General features: G+C 35.7%; 2 protein-coding genes across 2 annotated transcripts; one reads left to right on the forward strand and one right to left on the reverse strand.

Annotated features, from left to right (window-relative positions):
* The first annotated feature begins 541 nt into the window (after positions 1-541).
* RFC1 (replication factor C1) lies at positions 542-11,544 on the forward strand. Its single transcript, XM_068632883.2, has 22 exons — positions 542-674; positions 818-931; positions 1,390-1,830; positions 1,914-1,981; positions 2,206-2,281; positions 2,355-2,416; positions 2,508-2,650; positions 2,827-2,957; positions 3,063-3,251; positions 3,340-3,461; positions 3,538-3,745; positions 7,385-7,438; positions 7,621-7,790; positions 8,191-8,281; positions 8,700-8,881; positions 8,967-9,006; positions 9,886-10,010; positions 10,354-10,426; positions 10,524-10,616; positions 10,700-10,946; positions 11,027-11,083; positions 11,166-11,544. The coding sequence occupies exons 1-22, from the start codon at positions 672-674 to the stop codon at positions 11,291-11,293; spliced, it is 2,817 nt and encodes a 938-aa protein (XP_068488984.1). The 5' UTR covers positions 542-671; the 3' UTR covers positions 11,294-11,544.
* Positions 11,545-13,138: 1,594 nt separating this feature from the next.
* Positions 13,139-17,016, reverse strand: LOC137839133 (fasciclin-like arabinogalactan protein 15). The gene is made up of 3 exons (XM_068648276.1): positions 15,270-17,016; positions 13,975-14,089; positions 13,139-13,558 (listed from the first exon to the last, which is right to left on the reverse strand). The coding sequence occupies exons 1-2, from the start codon at positions 16,546-16,548 to the stop codon at positions 14,016-14,018; spliced, it is 1,353 nt and encodes a 450-aa protein (XP_068504377.1). The 5' UTR covers positions 16,549-17,016; the 3' UTR covers positions 13,139-13,558; positions 13,975-14,015.
* Positions 17,017-17,298: the final 282 nt, after the last annotated feature.

A 17,298-nucleotide genomic window follows, 5' to 3' on the forward strand; every position in this document is an offset into this window, starting at 1 on the left:
TACATTTTAAAATAACTTAAGTATATTTTAAATCTTTGAAATTATTATTTATTTAAAACTAATGTCTTTCAATTACTTTTGTTTAAAGTAATTAAGAAATATAAATGCCATTTACTTTTAGTTTCTAAGAATAAGTCAGTATCTGTAAAAATACCAAAATAGAAATAAATAAATACACATGATTTATGTATTAAATGTGTATATTGAAAACAGAAAAAAAATCCCAAATTAAAGGGTAAAAATTTATTTAAATTTTAAAATTCTGCACTGAAAGAAAAACCAATAATAAAATTTGAAGTCTGAACAGATATCAATTCACAAATATTTATTTTCTGAAGAAAAATAAACATTTTATTTTCTTAAATAAATTAAACCATTCATTCTTACTATTTCTAATTGATTATGGATTTTTTATTTATTTCTATGGTACTAAGAAAAGTTAATTATATTTTTCTAGTATTTTTTACGTTGTTTCTGTTGTAGAACTAACATTTATGCTTTATATACCGGTTTTCAAATGTTCCTTTCAAAACAAGCTGAAGTTTCTTTAAATAATAAATAAATAAATAAATAAATAATAATAATAATAATATTACTTTGTTGCAGTGAAGTCACAAGACAGAGTCTGGATTCAGGTGTGCAAACTTTCTGTTCTCCCGCCCTACACAGAGATGGTAAGTTAGGGTTCTTATTTTCTTTCTCTTCTCTTCTGTTCTCTGCACCTTTTAAAAACCGTTATTTTGCGTTTCGATTATCTTTCCCTGCACCTTGAAATTTGTTACCTTATAATTTATTTTTTCTCTGTGTGGAATTGTAGAGTGATATAAGGAAGTGGTTCATGAAATCACATGACAAGGGAAACAATGCCGCTCCCTCCAAGCCTTCCAATCAACCCAAGCCTTCTTCGGATAAACCCCAGCCCGAGAAAAATGTGAGTGTGCTGCTGCATGTTTTATTTATTTATTTATTTATTTATTTTCACTTTTTAAATGCAAATATTGTTCTGAGGTTTGAAGTTAGAGTGTAGGTTTAGTTTCTGTTTCCATCGCTTAATGAAAATGGGGGCATGCATGGAAAAAAATAACGGAATTCGAAAAATACGAAAATTTGGTTCTTACATTACATTGCCCTCAGAACCAAAATATCGTTTTGGGATACCTTTTTGTTGAGGTTTGTTTGCTCGTATAAGTAATCGATAATAGCAAACCTTTTTATGTCGTTGCTTTGTTTGTTTTGGCGTGTTTTTTTTTTCAGCTGAATATTGTTGTAGGTTTCATCAAGGGATTGGCGATTTAAGGAATTAATTATTATCACTTGGGATGGTAGGGTATTTGAATGTACAAAAAGTTGTTGAGCGGAGAGGGAATATGATTTATACTCTTCTTGCAGGTGGCTGGAGGTCAAGAAAGTTCAGGGAGGAGGGTAACTAGCAAATATTTTAACACAAACAAGCAAAAGGTGAAAGAGGAGAAGGAAACGCAGGAGTTACCTGCTAAAAGAAAGAATGTGAAGGACAGTGAAGATACACCAGAGCCTAAGAGAGTTCATGAAGATGTTGGAGATGATTCTGTCTTGCCCACCAATAAAAAGAAGTTAGCTGAGGCCACTCCGACAAAAAAATTGAAGAGTGGATCAGGTCGGGGTATTCCCAAAAAATCTGTAGTTTTGGAAGAAAGTGATGAAGATGATGACAAAGGTGCTGTTTCTGCTGTTAAATCTGCTGGAAGGGGTGGTGGTGGAAGAGGAGCACCTGGGAGAGGTAGAGGGGGCGGTAGGGGTGGATTCATGAATTTTGGAGAAAGAAAAGATCCCCCACACAAAGGAGAAAAGGTTCAAATTTATCAAGCATTTTGGATCTTTTTTATTTTTTTAAAATTTTTTGTCAGTGCATTAAGACTTCTGTTATGTGTCAGGAAGTCCCTGAAGGTGCTCCTAACTGTTTAGCTGGCTTGACTTTTGTGATCAGTGGAACACTGGATAGGTAGTTGAATTCTATATATTTTTTTATATAGCCTTCTTATATTTTTCTTCACTTGCTTGTTCAGAACTTGATTTGCAGTGTATTCATTGCTCGTCTTTTATCCTCCCCTATCCGATTAATTTTGACATTGTGTTGTTTCTCTTTCTATTTTTGAATGTTTAGGTCTACACATCATATTTTGCTAGTTTGAGACTTTATTTATTTTTTGTTCTGCATATTTACAGTTTGGAACGTGAAGAAGCTGAAGATTTGATTAAACGCCATGGTGGCCGTGTCACTGGATCAGTCAGCAAGAAAACGGTTGCATAAGGGTTTTTATTCAAGTGTATTTTAATTTTATAATCAGTATCTAATTAACACCCTTTGTTTGCAGAATTATCTGTTATGTGATGAAGATATTGGGGGGCGGAAGTCTGAAAAGGCCAAAGAGCTAGGGTTAGCATTCTTATATTTAAGCTGTTACAAAGAATTTAAAACAGTTTCTGTCTACATTGTGATACGACCTATATTTCATATTTCTATATAGAACGTCCTTCCTCACGGAGGATGGATTGTTTGATATGATTCGTGCATCAAAACCTGCTAAATCTCCTTCACAAGCAGAAAAGAAACCTGTGAATAAGGCTGTTGCAGTAGCACCAAAAGTTTCTCCGAAACCCCTAGTTAAGGGTAAGCCCTAAGAAGTTATGCTTGCTGCTTCTATTTTCTGCATTGTTTGGTTGTGCTTTTAGTTATCCTTGTTTTCGATATTCATGAACTAGCTGCAGATTAAAATTAACTTATTACAATCAAAGGGTATTTGTTTGTTTATGTTCTGAGTTGCATTCCCTTATCAACAAATGCAGTTCCTCTGTCTTCACGCTCACCTTCTAAGCAGGCTAAGCCAGTGGCTGCTACTACTATTGAATCTTCTGTGATGTGGACAGAGAAATATCGACCTAAAGATCCAAAGGATATCATAGGGAACCAGTCACTTGTATATCACTAGTCTTCATTGGCATATTTTAATGGTTATATTTTGTTCTAGTGTATACCTGAATTTTGAATAATCAGTTTTCACTTTCTTAAATGTAACGTACAGATTGTTCAACTTCGTAATTGGTTGAAAGCTTGGAACGAGCAATTTTCAGACACTGGTAACAAAAAAAAGGGAAAAAAGCAAAATGACTCTGTTTTGAAAAAAGCTGTCTTGTTAAGTGGAACCCCTGGTATAGGGAAAACAACTTCAGCAAAGTTGGTCTGTGAGCAGCTTGGTTTCCAAGCCATAGAGGTGGCAATATTTCTTGGTAAATTCATGTATTTGGAAAAGGTATTTTACCATGTAATTTCTCTCACCTATGTCTGTACATGCATTGAAGGTAAATGCTAGTGATAGCCGTGGAAAAGCTGATAGCAAAATTGAGAAAGGAATTAGTGGAAGCAAGACAAATTCTGTTAAGGAGCTTGTAACCAATGAGTCTATTGGTGCTAATATGGAGCGGTTGATTTCTCATCATAACATGTAATTTGTGAGTCCATAATGCACCTTGTTAAATTGTTGTAATTGTAAATTTCAGGTCCAAGATTTCCAAATCTGTGCTCATTATGGATGAGGTTGATGGGATGTCAGCTGGTGATAGGGGTGGTGTTGCTGATCTTATTGCTAGCATTAAGATATCGAAAATTCCTATTATCTGCATTTGCAATGACCGTTACAGCCAGAAACTTAAAAGCCTTGTGAACTACTGTTTGCTTCTAAGTTTTCGGAAGCCTACAAAGCAACAGGTCTTTCTGTGTTTATCAATAAAAATATTTAGTCCTTATTGAGTGATACTAAATGAAGTACCTCCAGCCAAATATAACTCTTTTACATGTAACATTTTGCTTCAACTGTGGAATTGATTTAATTGTTTTTGGGAGGGAAGTGATTACAGTTGGTTTTTATTTTTTGGCAAATAATTTGTTGCTGGTTATCCTGTTTTATTCCCTTCCCCTCTATATGTGACGTAGATGGGGTGCATAATCTGAATACCAGGTTTTTTCTCTACATCAAGGTTGTCAAACTTTAAAGTTTACATAAACCAGTGAGAGGTCCATAAACTGGAAACCTCATTTAAAAAATTATCAAAGTACCTATAAATAACATAATGATTGAACATTTTAATTCCATAATAATGCAAAATAGTAGTTCATTACCACTAAATAAGCTCAAACAACAGGAAATAACACAAATTCATAACAAGTCTAGCAATAACATTTGTTAGATATACTTTACTATAGGGACTTAAGCCCATCTCTATGTAATGCAAAATACACACACACATATATATATATATATGTATGTATATAATATGTTCGTTTGTTGTGCTTTAGACACACAAGGATTCCATCATATAATTTCTTATCATTTGTTGGAAATCTCACGTTGACTAGAGATATGGTCGAATTAACTGTATAAATGAGTGTAAACATTACCTTACAAGCTAATTTTGTGAGGTTGAGTTTCCACGATCATGTCTAATCTTCGATGTGAGAGAATGTGTTGGAAATCTTTGATCAACTAGAGATATGTCCATATCATAATATATAAGTGACTGTAAATCTTATCTTTCAAACTGATTTTGTGAGGTTGAAATTAGACTTAAAGTTCATTTTCTAAGAATTTATAGTTACAATGTAACATAACCAAGGACCCAAGGGCCAATAAAGGTGGAGCGAGTGAGACCAATAAGTGTAGCACACATGTCTGCAATGAAAGTAGTTGAATTGGAGGTTTGACATTTCTCATACCATTTCAAGAAATCATGGAAGGGAGCTAGAGGTCCAAAACTATCAAAGGGAGCAATAATGGAATTAGGAGGAAGAAGGGTAGCCTAGGTATCAACAACTGACCAAGGAGGGCAACCATGCATGGCAAAACACAGAGTATTTGTGTGATTGAGGGTGTGACAATAATTACACCTAGGATAACCTTTGTCTACTTTGCAAGAGAAATTATAGCCATCATGTTGAGATACTAATGTTGAGGAATCAATAAGGGGACAAAAGAATGTACGTCAAGGGATAACTTGCACTCACATGCAATATGGTGGACTAAACGAAGTTCAATGAGGGCATGTGTTGGAGATCCCACATCAACTACAGATAAGATCAATTTGTAATATATAAGTGAGAGTAATTATCACCTTCCAAGTCAATTTATCATCATTTTAAGGGTTGGGTGTATCTACCTAGTAGTGTATACTAATGAATGTCCACTTTTGTCATCATTTTTTAGACAAAAGACCTTAGCAAACTTAGATACTTCTTCGAAATTAAGATTGGAGTTGTAAAATCTCAGAAGGTACCAATTGAGGTTTTAAAGGAGTCTAGGCTAATGATTTCCAAGCACCTTGACACACCTATGGATCCCAATGCTAAATTAGGGAGAGTCACTTTCATATCCTGAGTGGTACATGGTTTGTTAATTGAACTACTTCCCGATCAATTGTCTTGACATCTTTGCATTCAGTGTGGTAATTCAATTTCTAAATCCTCCATTTGTAAGTCATTGGAATGCAATCATTCACATTCTAAAGCACAATAAAGGAGCCACAGGAAAATGTTTGTTATATGAATGAACACAATAATCATACTCGAGTTGTGACATTCTCATATGCATTTTGAACATTCTCTCCCACTAGCAAGAGATCCACTTTTGGATATTGCGCCTTTGTCGGTGATAATTCGATTTCTTGGAAAAGCAAGAAGTAGAATGTAGTGGCTAGATCTAGTAAGAGAGTATAGAGCTATGGCTTGTGTCACTTGTGAGCTTTTTTGGCTCAACTTGTTACTTAGAAAATTGAGATTTGGAGAAGTTATGCAAATGATTCTCCTTTGTGATAACTAGGTTGCCTTTTATATTGTCTCAAATCTAGTATTCCACAAGAGGACCAGACATATTGAGATAGGTTTTCACTTCATTCGTGAAAAGATTTTATCTAGAGACATTACTATTGAGTTTGTTAACTCTAATGATCAATTAGCATATGTTTTCACCAAATCCTTTGGGGTTTGAATTGATTTTATTTGTAACAAGCTTGGTGAATTTGGTTTATATGCACCAACTCAAGGGAGAGTGTTAGATGTATTTTACTATATAAGTTTAGGCCCATCTTATTTAATGCAATGTACATAATATATATATATATATATATATATATATATATAAATAAATATGTTCCTTTGTTGTGCTTAAGACATATAAGGATTCCATAATACAACTTTATTTATATTTGGATCTATCATTAAATATCGGTCTAGTGTTTCCACCTAATATGTACCATTTTACTTCTACTTTTAGCAATTGAGAGGCACTACCTTTGCCCTCAGCTGAAATTTATCGACTCCTAGATGTATTAGATTATAAGATGGTACTAACAATATAAGAACTGCAAAATTAGGAAATTGGAAGTATAAAAAGTAAATATAAAAAATATGAATTTCAGTTTACGTTCAATGATGCAAGGAGAAAGATCCATTTCAACGGTTGTGCAAAATTTTTAGTTCAAAGGCCATGCCTACCTTAAATTGAAAGTTGGAGATTCCAAAGGTGCAAAGAGAATTGTAGAACAAATCGTGAGAATGGCTAGTAGGCAAGGAGGCGAAGATCATGGTTATGCAATAGCCAAACTTTTATGTAGGAACACACAACAATGCAAGCAGACGAACAAATCATTGTTTGAAAGCCATGCTGACAACCTTCAACTCCCAAAATCTTGTGTCAAAAGCACCATCGTGAACAAAGAAGTGTTGGATCGAGTGTTTATGACTAGGCCAAAACTTTACCTAATGGTCAAGGTACAATTCTTGCTACTTAAAGAGCGTAGTAGTCCCAAGTCCCACAATTTAATTGACTTAGTCTAGGTCTCTACCACAGGACAATTGATGCATCTTTAACGGAAAAACATCTCTATGAAGAGAGAAAGTCATTGTTCATGAACAACATAACTTCAATTGTGTTTTCTTCTTTCTTTGCAAGCCACAACAACACAACTTAAGTTGTTTCACTTAAAAGAACAAAGAATAATCAATCTTGCCAACTCGATCATAAACTTGTGAGTTTGGTCGCGTTTTACTTTAGTCCACCACAATTTCATCGAGTGTGGGGAGCTGGGATCTTTAACTCGCAATTTTATGAGTTAGATAACGAGTTTGATAACCATGTTCTAGATCATAAAGTGATTTTTATTTTTGTTAAGTGATATGTGCTTCATCGTATTTGAGGATTTTATTATCTTAGTTTTCATATGTAGTAGTCTGCATAGCCTAGAATGCAGGTTTATTTGGCAACATGGAAGTTTACTTTCTTAAGTTTGTTTTGGCATGTTAAAACAATTAAGCTGAGGATTGAGAGTTTTGAACTTAATATTTTATTCATGTCAGATGGCAAAGAGGTTGATGGATGTTGCAAAGGCTGAAGGCCTTCAAGTTAATGAGGTGTTTTCTTTATGACTTACGAAGTTCCATCTTGTTTTGTGCAGATTTTTAATTTTAATTGTGTGGACTTTGACGGTTCAAAATTACTTTGAACCATTTATATCCATCTCTCAAATTATAAAATATTTTATTTGCATTGACTGACCTCTTTTCTTGAATCGTTCACACCATGATTGTTTCAGATTGCACTTGAGGAACTAGCAGAAAGAGTTAATGGGGATGTGCGAATGGCAGTAAACCAGTTACAGTATATGAGCCTCTCTATGTCTGTTATCAACTATGATGACATTAGACAACGCTTTCTTACCAATGCAAAGGATGAAGACATTTCACCATTCACGGCTGTTGATAAGTATAATATTTATTTTGTTTCTGTACTACTCTTTAAACTCATCATATACTGTTGAATATCTCATGCCTTCATTCATGGCATTACAATTCCAATGAGCCTCCCTAATGGACTAAAACAATATTTTATTCCCCCTGAAATAGGCTTGGAATAAAATATCAGCTTATTCATAGTTAGATTTTTCTGAGATATATCACACATGACAGACATGCAATGGAACAACGGGACTTAAGTGGAGGCATTATTTTGAGGGGTTAAGAAAAAATATGTTTAGGATGTAAACTGAGTTGATATGGTTTCAGGGGGAGGGGGGGTGGTCTGCATGGCTATGATTTCATTTAAATCTGAAGGATTAACTGAGGTTGTGGCAAAATTTAATTTCATGACATCTCTTTTCTTGTAGGCTTTTTGGTTTTAATGCTGGGAAGTTGAGAATGGATGAGAGGATAAATCTTAGCATGAGTGATCCTGATCTTGTTCCTCTTCTTATTCAGGTTCTATAATTCATTTTCATTATTTTATCAATTTAGCTTGTTTAAATTATTATCTTTGAAGGTCAACAGTCTGAAGAAATTGGTGAATAATGGCTTGGATAACACTTCTTACATTAACCCCATTCAATTTTGATTGACAAAATTTGATTTCACATGTTTTTATGAAGTTTTACATTTGTACTAAGAATATTACAGAATGGATCATTAAAGTTAATTTGGTTAAAATTGGTATGGTATTATATATAAATATTGATTGATATACCAATTATATGCTAGAATTCAGTATCCTGAAAATATATCTGAAACCTGCCCTAGGATAAATTGATCCTTGCACAATCTTATTCTTGAATGCTGCAACCGTAGCTTGTGTTTCAAATATTCTTTGTATAACTATTCTTTACGGCATTATGCATTGCAGGAAAATTATATTAATTATAAACCAAGCTTGGCTGGTAAGGATGACAATGGCATAAAACGCATGAACCTGATTGCCCGTGCTGCTGAGTCTATTGCTGATGGGGATATAGTGAATGTTCAGATTCGCAGATATCGACAGTGGCAGCTCTCTCAAGCTAGTTGTACAGCAACCTGCATAATTCCGTAAGTAGCCTTGTAACATTTTTCTTTTAGATTTTGCTCGAGCTAGCTGCTTATCTATTCACTTTTTCATCTTTCTCTTTTTCAGTGCATCATTGTTGCACGGGCAAAGAGAAATACTTGAACAGGTACAGAATTTCTTGTGTTGGCTGTAGCTATATGTCATTCCCATCTTGCTGCTCTCTTTATTTTGGGCTCAGGGATAGAACATAGTTATCAATGGCATATTCAGCGTGTGGCTGAGCAGCTTTCAGCTGTGACAGTACATGATATGAATGCATTTTTTGTACTCGTGTCAGCTGTTTTAAATTTTTTGGCCCATAAAGAAGGGTTGCTATAGTGAGGAAATATAAAATCTCATGTTTTCCCTCAAAATAATTGAAAATGGTCGAGGACAAAGTTAACTTACAGACCTTCAAAAACCCGAGAGCACCAGAATCCCTTCCTTCTGAGAGTGGCAGAGGCACCCATCTCCAGCGACACCCATCTTTCACTTCAGTCTTCTCTATTCTGCAGTTCTGGATCTGATTAGTGTTCCTTACAACATTCACTTTCTCTTGTTGAGCGCTTTTATACGAATATGCTATAAATAAAATATGTGATTTGTATGAAAGAAATATCATAATGGTGGTCATCGTGCTATTATAGTATTCAGTTGGTCACTACGTATCCAACACACTTGAGGGAGAGTTTGTTGTAGTCAAGTGTGTTGGTTTTACATTGGGTAAATATATGCAAGAAGAGCAACATATAAGGAGAAAGGACCCAACCTTATTATCTTCAGATAATAAGGTTGAAGGTGATGTCATGGTTCCTTTTGCAGGTTGGTGGGTTCAGTCATGCCACCCAACCCAACCCATTTTGGCAGGGTAAATTTGTTGACCTGTTTTGGTTATCCCTATGCATGGTTGGCTTTTGTAGGTCTTGTTTGTTTATGCTGGTTCTTTCATTAAACTCATCTGATTTTGCTTTTAGTTTTGTATCACAACTTGTATTATATTCTGCAGGGAGAACGAAATTTCAACCGGTTTGGTGGATGGCTTGGGAAGAACTCGACAATGGGCAAAAACTTTAGGCTTTTGGATGATCTTCATGTTCACATTCTTGCTTCTCGTGAATCTAGTTCAGGAAGGTAAATATGAATTCAATATTTTACCTTCAGATCGCATCCTTTTGTAAGAGTTTATTTTCACCTGGTTACTTGCTGAATGCTTCTGTGAATACATGCAAATTTGGTGAGAAATCAAGTGCAGCTCAAATCCTGTGAATTTGTCTGTCATTATGCTTTATATTTTTGAATATAATGTCAATCTTAGCTTTGGTGCTTCCGTTTTATATGATACAAATCTGGGATATAGTTTGGTCTTGTATATATGGGGTTATCTATAAGGCTTTGGAAGTTACATCTCCAGTGATCTCCATTACAACAGTGTCCAGTAGACTCATTATAATCATGCTTCACTACATTGTTGCAGGGATACCATTCGCATGGAATATCTCACTCTTATTCTTAAACGATTGACTGAACCCCTACGAACCCTGCCTAAGGTTGGAAGTACATGTATTGTTTTAATTCTAAATATGTCCAATGTTTTAGGCTGGAATGCTGAACATAATTGAATTGCCCTTTTGGAAAAATGACCAGGCTGAAGCGGTTCAACAAGTTGTGGAATTCATGAATACATACTCTATCAGTCAGGAAGATTTTGATACTATAGTAGAGTTATCAAAATTCAAGGTTTCTTAACTATATTTGATGTTTTGTTTATACTGCAAACTACTATCAACCTCGGGTTAGTGTTTTGATTTTATATGCATCAGGGTCATCCTAATCCACTAGATGGCATACAGCCTGCCATTAAGTCAGCTTTGACAAAAGCCTACAAAGAGCAAAGCAAATCTCGGGTGGTTCGAGTTGCCGACCAAATAACACTTCCTGGTGTAAAGAAGGCCCCTAAGAAGCGGATTGCTGCTATACTTGAACCAGCCGAGGAAGGAGGCGAAAAAGGGGAAGGTGACACCTCGGACCAGAGTGAAGAAGAGAACACGTCTGATACAGAAGAGCTGGGTAAGTTATGTGGCTTTTATTATTACTCTTTTAATATTAATTGATTTCTTTTTACAAGTTTTGTTCTTGTAATGCATTAGAAGGCATCGCCAAGGGCGAGAAGCTGCAATCCGATCTTCAAAGCTGGAATTCAAAAGGTAGGTGCTCGTCATGTTGCATTGGAGGTTGATTTATTGGACTTTTATGTGATTTATGATTTATACATATTGATTCATGTAGCCACGGAAGTACAGTTGGAACTGAAGGGAACGGGTAATTCAAGTGCCAAGAAGGCATCGGGTGGTAGAGGTAAAGCTGCTTCTACATCTGGGAAGAAGGCTGCTCAAGCTCCAAAAAGAAAAAGGTGAAATATTGAACACTGTTCCTTTCTCTCAAGCCACTGGCAGGATTTGTATAGAACCCTGCTCTTCATGTAATTGATGTTCAGCCTTAACTTTAGGGTTCACTTTTAGTAAATTTTCCAAGGCGGACATGGATTTATTACTTGTGGTGGCCCTGCCCCTCTTTTTGGAATGTAGATCATGTCTGTCTGTCTACGTTAGAAGTTAAAAGTTTGAATTTTGCGTTCTATTTTATGAAGCCTTCATTGCTGGATTTAGCTGTCACTCTTTTATTCCCTCATTTTTCTTCAAGACATCAATGCCGACATGATGTTTACCTGGATGAGCGATGTTAAGTAGTCCAAACGAGAACATTGAATGAATTCATTGTAAATTATGTAAGATTTTTCTATTTTTGCCTGCTTTCAGGAAAACTTCAATTGAATATAAGAAAAAAAACCCAACTAGTTCTATTTAAAAATCATAATTTCAGTTTTATAAAGATATTTAAATATGGTTTTATTAAATAGATTGAAATTAATGCTATTTTATACTTAATATCAGTATGAATAATATTTTTTTGGGTTAGGTGATTTACGAACTAAATTAAACCCTAACTAGAGGGTAGGCTTCCTACACCTTCCCAAGATTCTGATGTTCTGAATTGAGGGCACAACTATCTATTGGTATATATTCATTATTTGATTTGTTGATATTTCCGTAATAAAGTGCCTTGTAAGATCACTCAACAACCATTACAATTCTACGATTTTTTAATACTTTATAATTTGCAGTCCAAATTTGTGTGGACTCCTCCTGTGGTTGTTGTGAGCTTAAAAACTATGAAAGTGACTTGTCAACTCAACAATTGACATCAATTGCTTCTACACACGAGTGAGCAATCTAAACAAAATAATAATAAAATAAATAAATAAATGATTTGTATGTTGTCAATCCAAAGTAAAGAGGTAATGTACTATTCATTTTCACCAAAGTAAAGAATATGATAATTTAAATCATAATTACTATTTTTAATATTCATTTAATAAATTAAAAAAACAGAAGTGTCAAATTACATGATGGATGATAATATATGAATGTCTATAATTAAAATGGTTTAAGAGTTCTTGGCCATATTTGTTTTTATATTTGATAGATCACAATCATTAACTAGCAGACTTTATAGCTATGATGTCGAGGTTTTATGATTGGACATTATATTTGTAATTTTCAATTATCATCCACCACTAAAATTATGCTTCCTCATATATGATTGAGGCACTGAATTATGCAATGTTTCTACTACTAATGGACAACATATAATTCTTTTTTAAGTATATATACATAGTTTATCTTTCCAGAATCAAATTAATATTAACAGTCTCTAAAATGTAATGATGGTTTATCCTGACATCATTGATCAATTAATTTACTAAAATTTCAGTATAATTAGGACTAAAAAACTCATCTTTTTTCATTTAATTTGTTTAATAACATTTTCAACAACATATAATGCGCTATGAACTAAAGTATTAATGTTCAACAACATTGCCATGATGTAAGAACAACTCTTGACTTGGCATTTCCTAGTATTATGGCCTTTATTAACTACAATCTCAAGAGAAACAGTTAGAATTTGATACCAGTAAGGTTATAGCCACTTACAAATCTGCACATTATAGGAATCATTGTGAACCTTTGATTTGTGCAAAATAAACACAGAAAAGGAAATAAACTTGCACAAGATATGTAAACTAAAGCAACACTTTTCTTTCTTCTGATTCTAAGTATAATTTTACCAAACCGATGAGTGGAAGGTAATGATGGGCAATAATAATACAAAGGGATGAAGAGGAAATTTACAAACTGTCATTACAGAAAAGAATCATTTTATTGATCGATTATTACTGTATTTTCATTTGCATTTCTTGCGTAAAATTACTTACTGAATCGGGCACAGATTTCCCTGCCATCTTATTACATAAACACCTTTCCCATCCCACCAAACACAACTTCCTAACGATTTGTGACAACACTGCTAAGAACTGAATCTAAATTGCATATATATAATAATATATGCACTATATATTGTTTTACTAGACTTGAAAAGCTTTTGTTCTCCAGTTCAAGACCCAAATCCACAAGGAGAAAATCGAGAAGGAGAAAGAAAAAGAGCATCACAAAAACTTGGGAAAAAAAAACCAAACCCATAGAAGCTGCTATTAACCATTTTCAAGTAACCTGGCCTTCACATTCCGTTGACTTTTTACATCTTTGGAATTTCCTGTGCAGCTGCATCAAAGCATGTGTAAGTGTAAGTAAATAGAAAACGTTGGAAAATAATATAAAGTTGAAGGTCAACTTAATAGAAAATAATTTGGTTACAATATGTATTAACTAACCCCAATAGCCCCTAACCAAAATGGATATGAAAGAGTAACAGGAAATGAAGTTTACTTTTTCATATTTTATATTTTTTAGCATTTATTCAAGCCCACATGGTAGAGAGGGAACACCAACTTGGGCAGATTTTTATACTGTGATAAGAATTTGAGCTCTGAACATCCAATTATTATACAAAATAGATGAAAGTTGAAATGCAAGGAATACACTCTTCATAATTAATCCTTAATGAAGTCAACAAGATCCAATTAACAAGCTAAAACTAGTTGTCACGTAACATGAGATATATAGAGTTAGAATCTCACTATTTTCGTTCTTAACGAGTCTTGCTAGCATGCTGATAACTTCATTGACAAGACATGAATCTAGAATTCTGACCAAAGCTTCCAAGCATCCAACATGCTGTTTCCAACAATTTTCCTGCCATTCCATTCAAACTTTAGCTTAGACACAAACTACTCTATATGCATTTAATCAGTTATAAAGAGTATCACTAAAATGAGATTACAAAACCGTTTATAGACAGACAGTTTCTTTATATATATAAAAATGAGAAAAGAGGAATCACAGATAAAAAAAATCACTTGACAAGTCAAACGTGGATTGTAGATGGAGATTACCAAGGTTGAGCTCACAATTATCGAAACCAACAAAAAGTTCATTCTAACTGGATAATTTGTCTTTTACGTCATTCATTCTCTATCTATTTTTCATCTAGTTCCCACATTCTCCTTGCAAGCATGCACAAAGTAAGAACTTACACCAATTTTGTGAGAAATGGTGAACCGTTTTAGAAGCAAAAGGTTATAACTAGAAGATGATAGATCATAAAAAATGATTGGTAGTCCTAAATGCAAGATAATTGTTGCCATAGGTGGGACAATAAAATATTGGTATCACCACCATAAGAACCCAACTTTTTCTCAAAAGTTTCTTTCCACCTTTCAGAAGCTTGACCTAACAAGCAATTCGATACGTTGAGTGGTGCCACTGCTACTCTTTAAAGTTCTACACTACTTTCTTAAAACTTAAGAATCCGTTTTTCCACATCAATAATATTCTCAGTATTTTCTAATAATCTAACCTTAGGCAAACCAAAACAAGTTCATCACCTTTGTACAATTCTCATGCCCTATTCATGAAACTACAAGTTTTGAACTAGGCTACAATCTATTTTCAACTTATGATATAAGAATATGATATGAAAATAGTTCATAATATGATTTAAAGCTGTCATCAAAATTATTTAATCCTATTTTAAACGTTGATTGTAAAAACAGGTCATACACAAGAATTTATAATAACAATTAATTACTTGTGTTGTGGTCCCATACATGTTTTACTAATGCTTAATCAATAATTGAAAAAATAACTAAAACCAGCACAAGTGTGACCACATAATAAAATGTAAACGCAAATAATAAATTAAATCCAAAAAACCAAATTAAACATGTAATAAAAAAATTAAAACAAATTAAACACACATCATCGTCACCTTTTTTCCAACTTGACTTAAAAAACACCCAAACAAACACCAGGAACCAAAAATAAAAAGTAAAAGTGAAGAAAAGAGAAAGAATTGAACAACCAATTAACGCACCTCTTCTTTGCTTAACAACGACCTTAGCGGGTTGGGCCCGGGTCACAGGCCCAGCCTCATCCTCCTGAGGCGGAAACAGAACGCCGTCGATTCCCTGAACGGAGATCCGTCCATCCTTGTAAATATCCGGGTCGAACAAGTACGCGGACTCGTCGCCGTGACCGAACTTAACGGAGCCATCAGCCTCCTGCGCCGTCATCTTATGCGGCAACCGTAACGTGTCGTAATGGACCTTCCCGAACCTTCTAACAGCATTGTACATGCTCTCCTCGGTCTGATACTCGGGAATCAAGTGATAGTACATAATCTGTTCGGGCGAACCCGGTTCACTCAACTGGTCCGTCGTTAACTTCGCCATCGCTTCGTCATTAGGAGCCAGCACCGTCAAAACGTAACCCTCCGAAACTAACCTTCCCATCTCCGTCGCCAGTGACGTTAAGTTTACCAGAATATCTGCCATTTCATTGTAACCGCCGTAGTGGAGGAGAGTTTCGATGAAGTCTTTCACCTGTTTCTCGCCGTTGAAATGGTGGCGTGGTCCACCCGGTCCAGGAGCCGGCGCCGGCGCCAAGGATGGTCCCGGCGCCATCGCGTCGTAGATCGGCAGCGCAGGCGCGGAGCCTGCCGGCGACGGGGGAGCCGGTTTCTTCAAGCGGTGGGTGCGCGGGTCGACCTCCGGAGCGGATTCGGGTTTCACGGCGGCGATGGAGATGAGGTTGCGGCGGCGGTTGAAGTCGTCTTGTACGGAGCGAGGGATGAGGAGCGTATCGATGCCATGGATAACGCCGTCGGGTCGGGTCAAGGAATCCGGGTGGGTGACACGGGAAGAGTCGACATTCCAGTGAGTGGAATTAACTGTCTGGAGAGAGAGGTGTTGATTCTGGGCGAGGGTTTTGTGTCGGGTCGGTCGACCAGAGTTACTTAACCCGGGTTGGTATTTGGGTTTTGTGATCCTTTTGGGGACGATGTGGGACATGAGAAGGGTTTGGAGAGACTGCAGGTTGCGGGGTTCAAGAAGGAAGCGCTTGAAATCAGGGTCGAGATCGCGTTCGAGGGCTTCGTTTCTGGGTGCGAAGATTGTGATGTTGTGGTTCATTACCGTGTTTTCGAGCGTTTGAAGGAGCATGGCTTTTTCCACTAGCTCAGCAACCTCAGTGTAATGCGAGTCCAACAGAGCCACGAGGATTGAGTTTGAGTTTATCTGACCTTGTGAGAGAGAGAATGTGAGAGTTGGGAGGAGGAAGAGAAGGATCGTGACGCCATAGATGCGGCAATCCATGGCGGGTTTAGGCGTTCAGACACAAGAGAGAGAGAGAGAGGAAAAACAGACACTACTAATGTTGTTTTATATTCTGTTGCGGTGTGTGTGTTTGTGAGATTGTGTTGGAGACAGAGCAGGTTTTGTTTGTTTTTGTATCGGTGGGGTAAATGGTGTGATTTATTGCGTTTGATGTTGTTGAGGTTCTGATGAGAGTGAATTATAAGTGTATAGATATTACTTATCAGTGTCAATGGCTGTGGGTAAATCGAGGGGTGTCGGTCGCTTTGGGAAAATTCATGGCTAACGTGGTGAGTTTTGATTGGGTGGGGAAAGGGAAGTGAGAAACAAACCAGTGGAATTGGTGTGGGGTCCACTTACCCCCAACTGCTACCTGGCTCGTGAATAAATGAACCATACATAAACCATAAAGAATAAACCCACTCTCATTATTGTCAATAACTATCTTAATGAAGTGTTTTTTTTTACTGTCTCTCTTTCTTTCTTCTCCTGCATTTACTTTTTCACCTTCACCATGTTTGCTGTTTTGTGAAGTTGCCATATGAGGATTTGAGGGTGATTAAGTTCGTAATGTAAATTTATTATTTCCTGAATAGTGTGGATCTTGGAGTTGACGTGTTAAACAAAGTGGGGACTAATTGAAAGTGGTACTTGGCAATTAGCACGCAGAGAATAATGATGATTAATGTGTGCGTTTATTAGTACTAAACAATATCATGGAAAAGATGCATTGAAGGAAATTAAGAAAAT

The sequence above is a fragment of the Phaseolus vulgaris genome, chromosome 11 (assembly GCF_051622355.1).
Source record: "Phaseolus vulgaris cultivar YP4 chromosome 11, ASM5162235v1, whole genome shotgun sequence".
NCBI classification, from domain to species: Eukaryota; Viridiplantae; Streptophyta; class Magnoliopsida; order Fabales; family Fabaceae; genus Phaseolus; species Phaseolus vulgaris.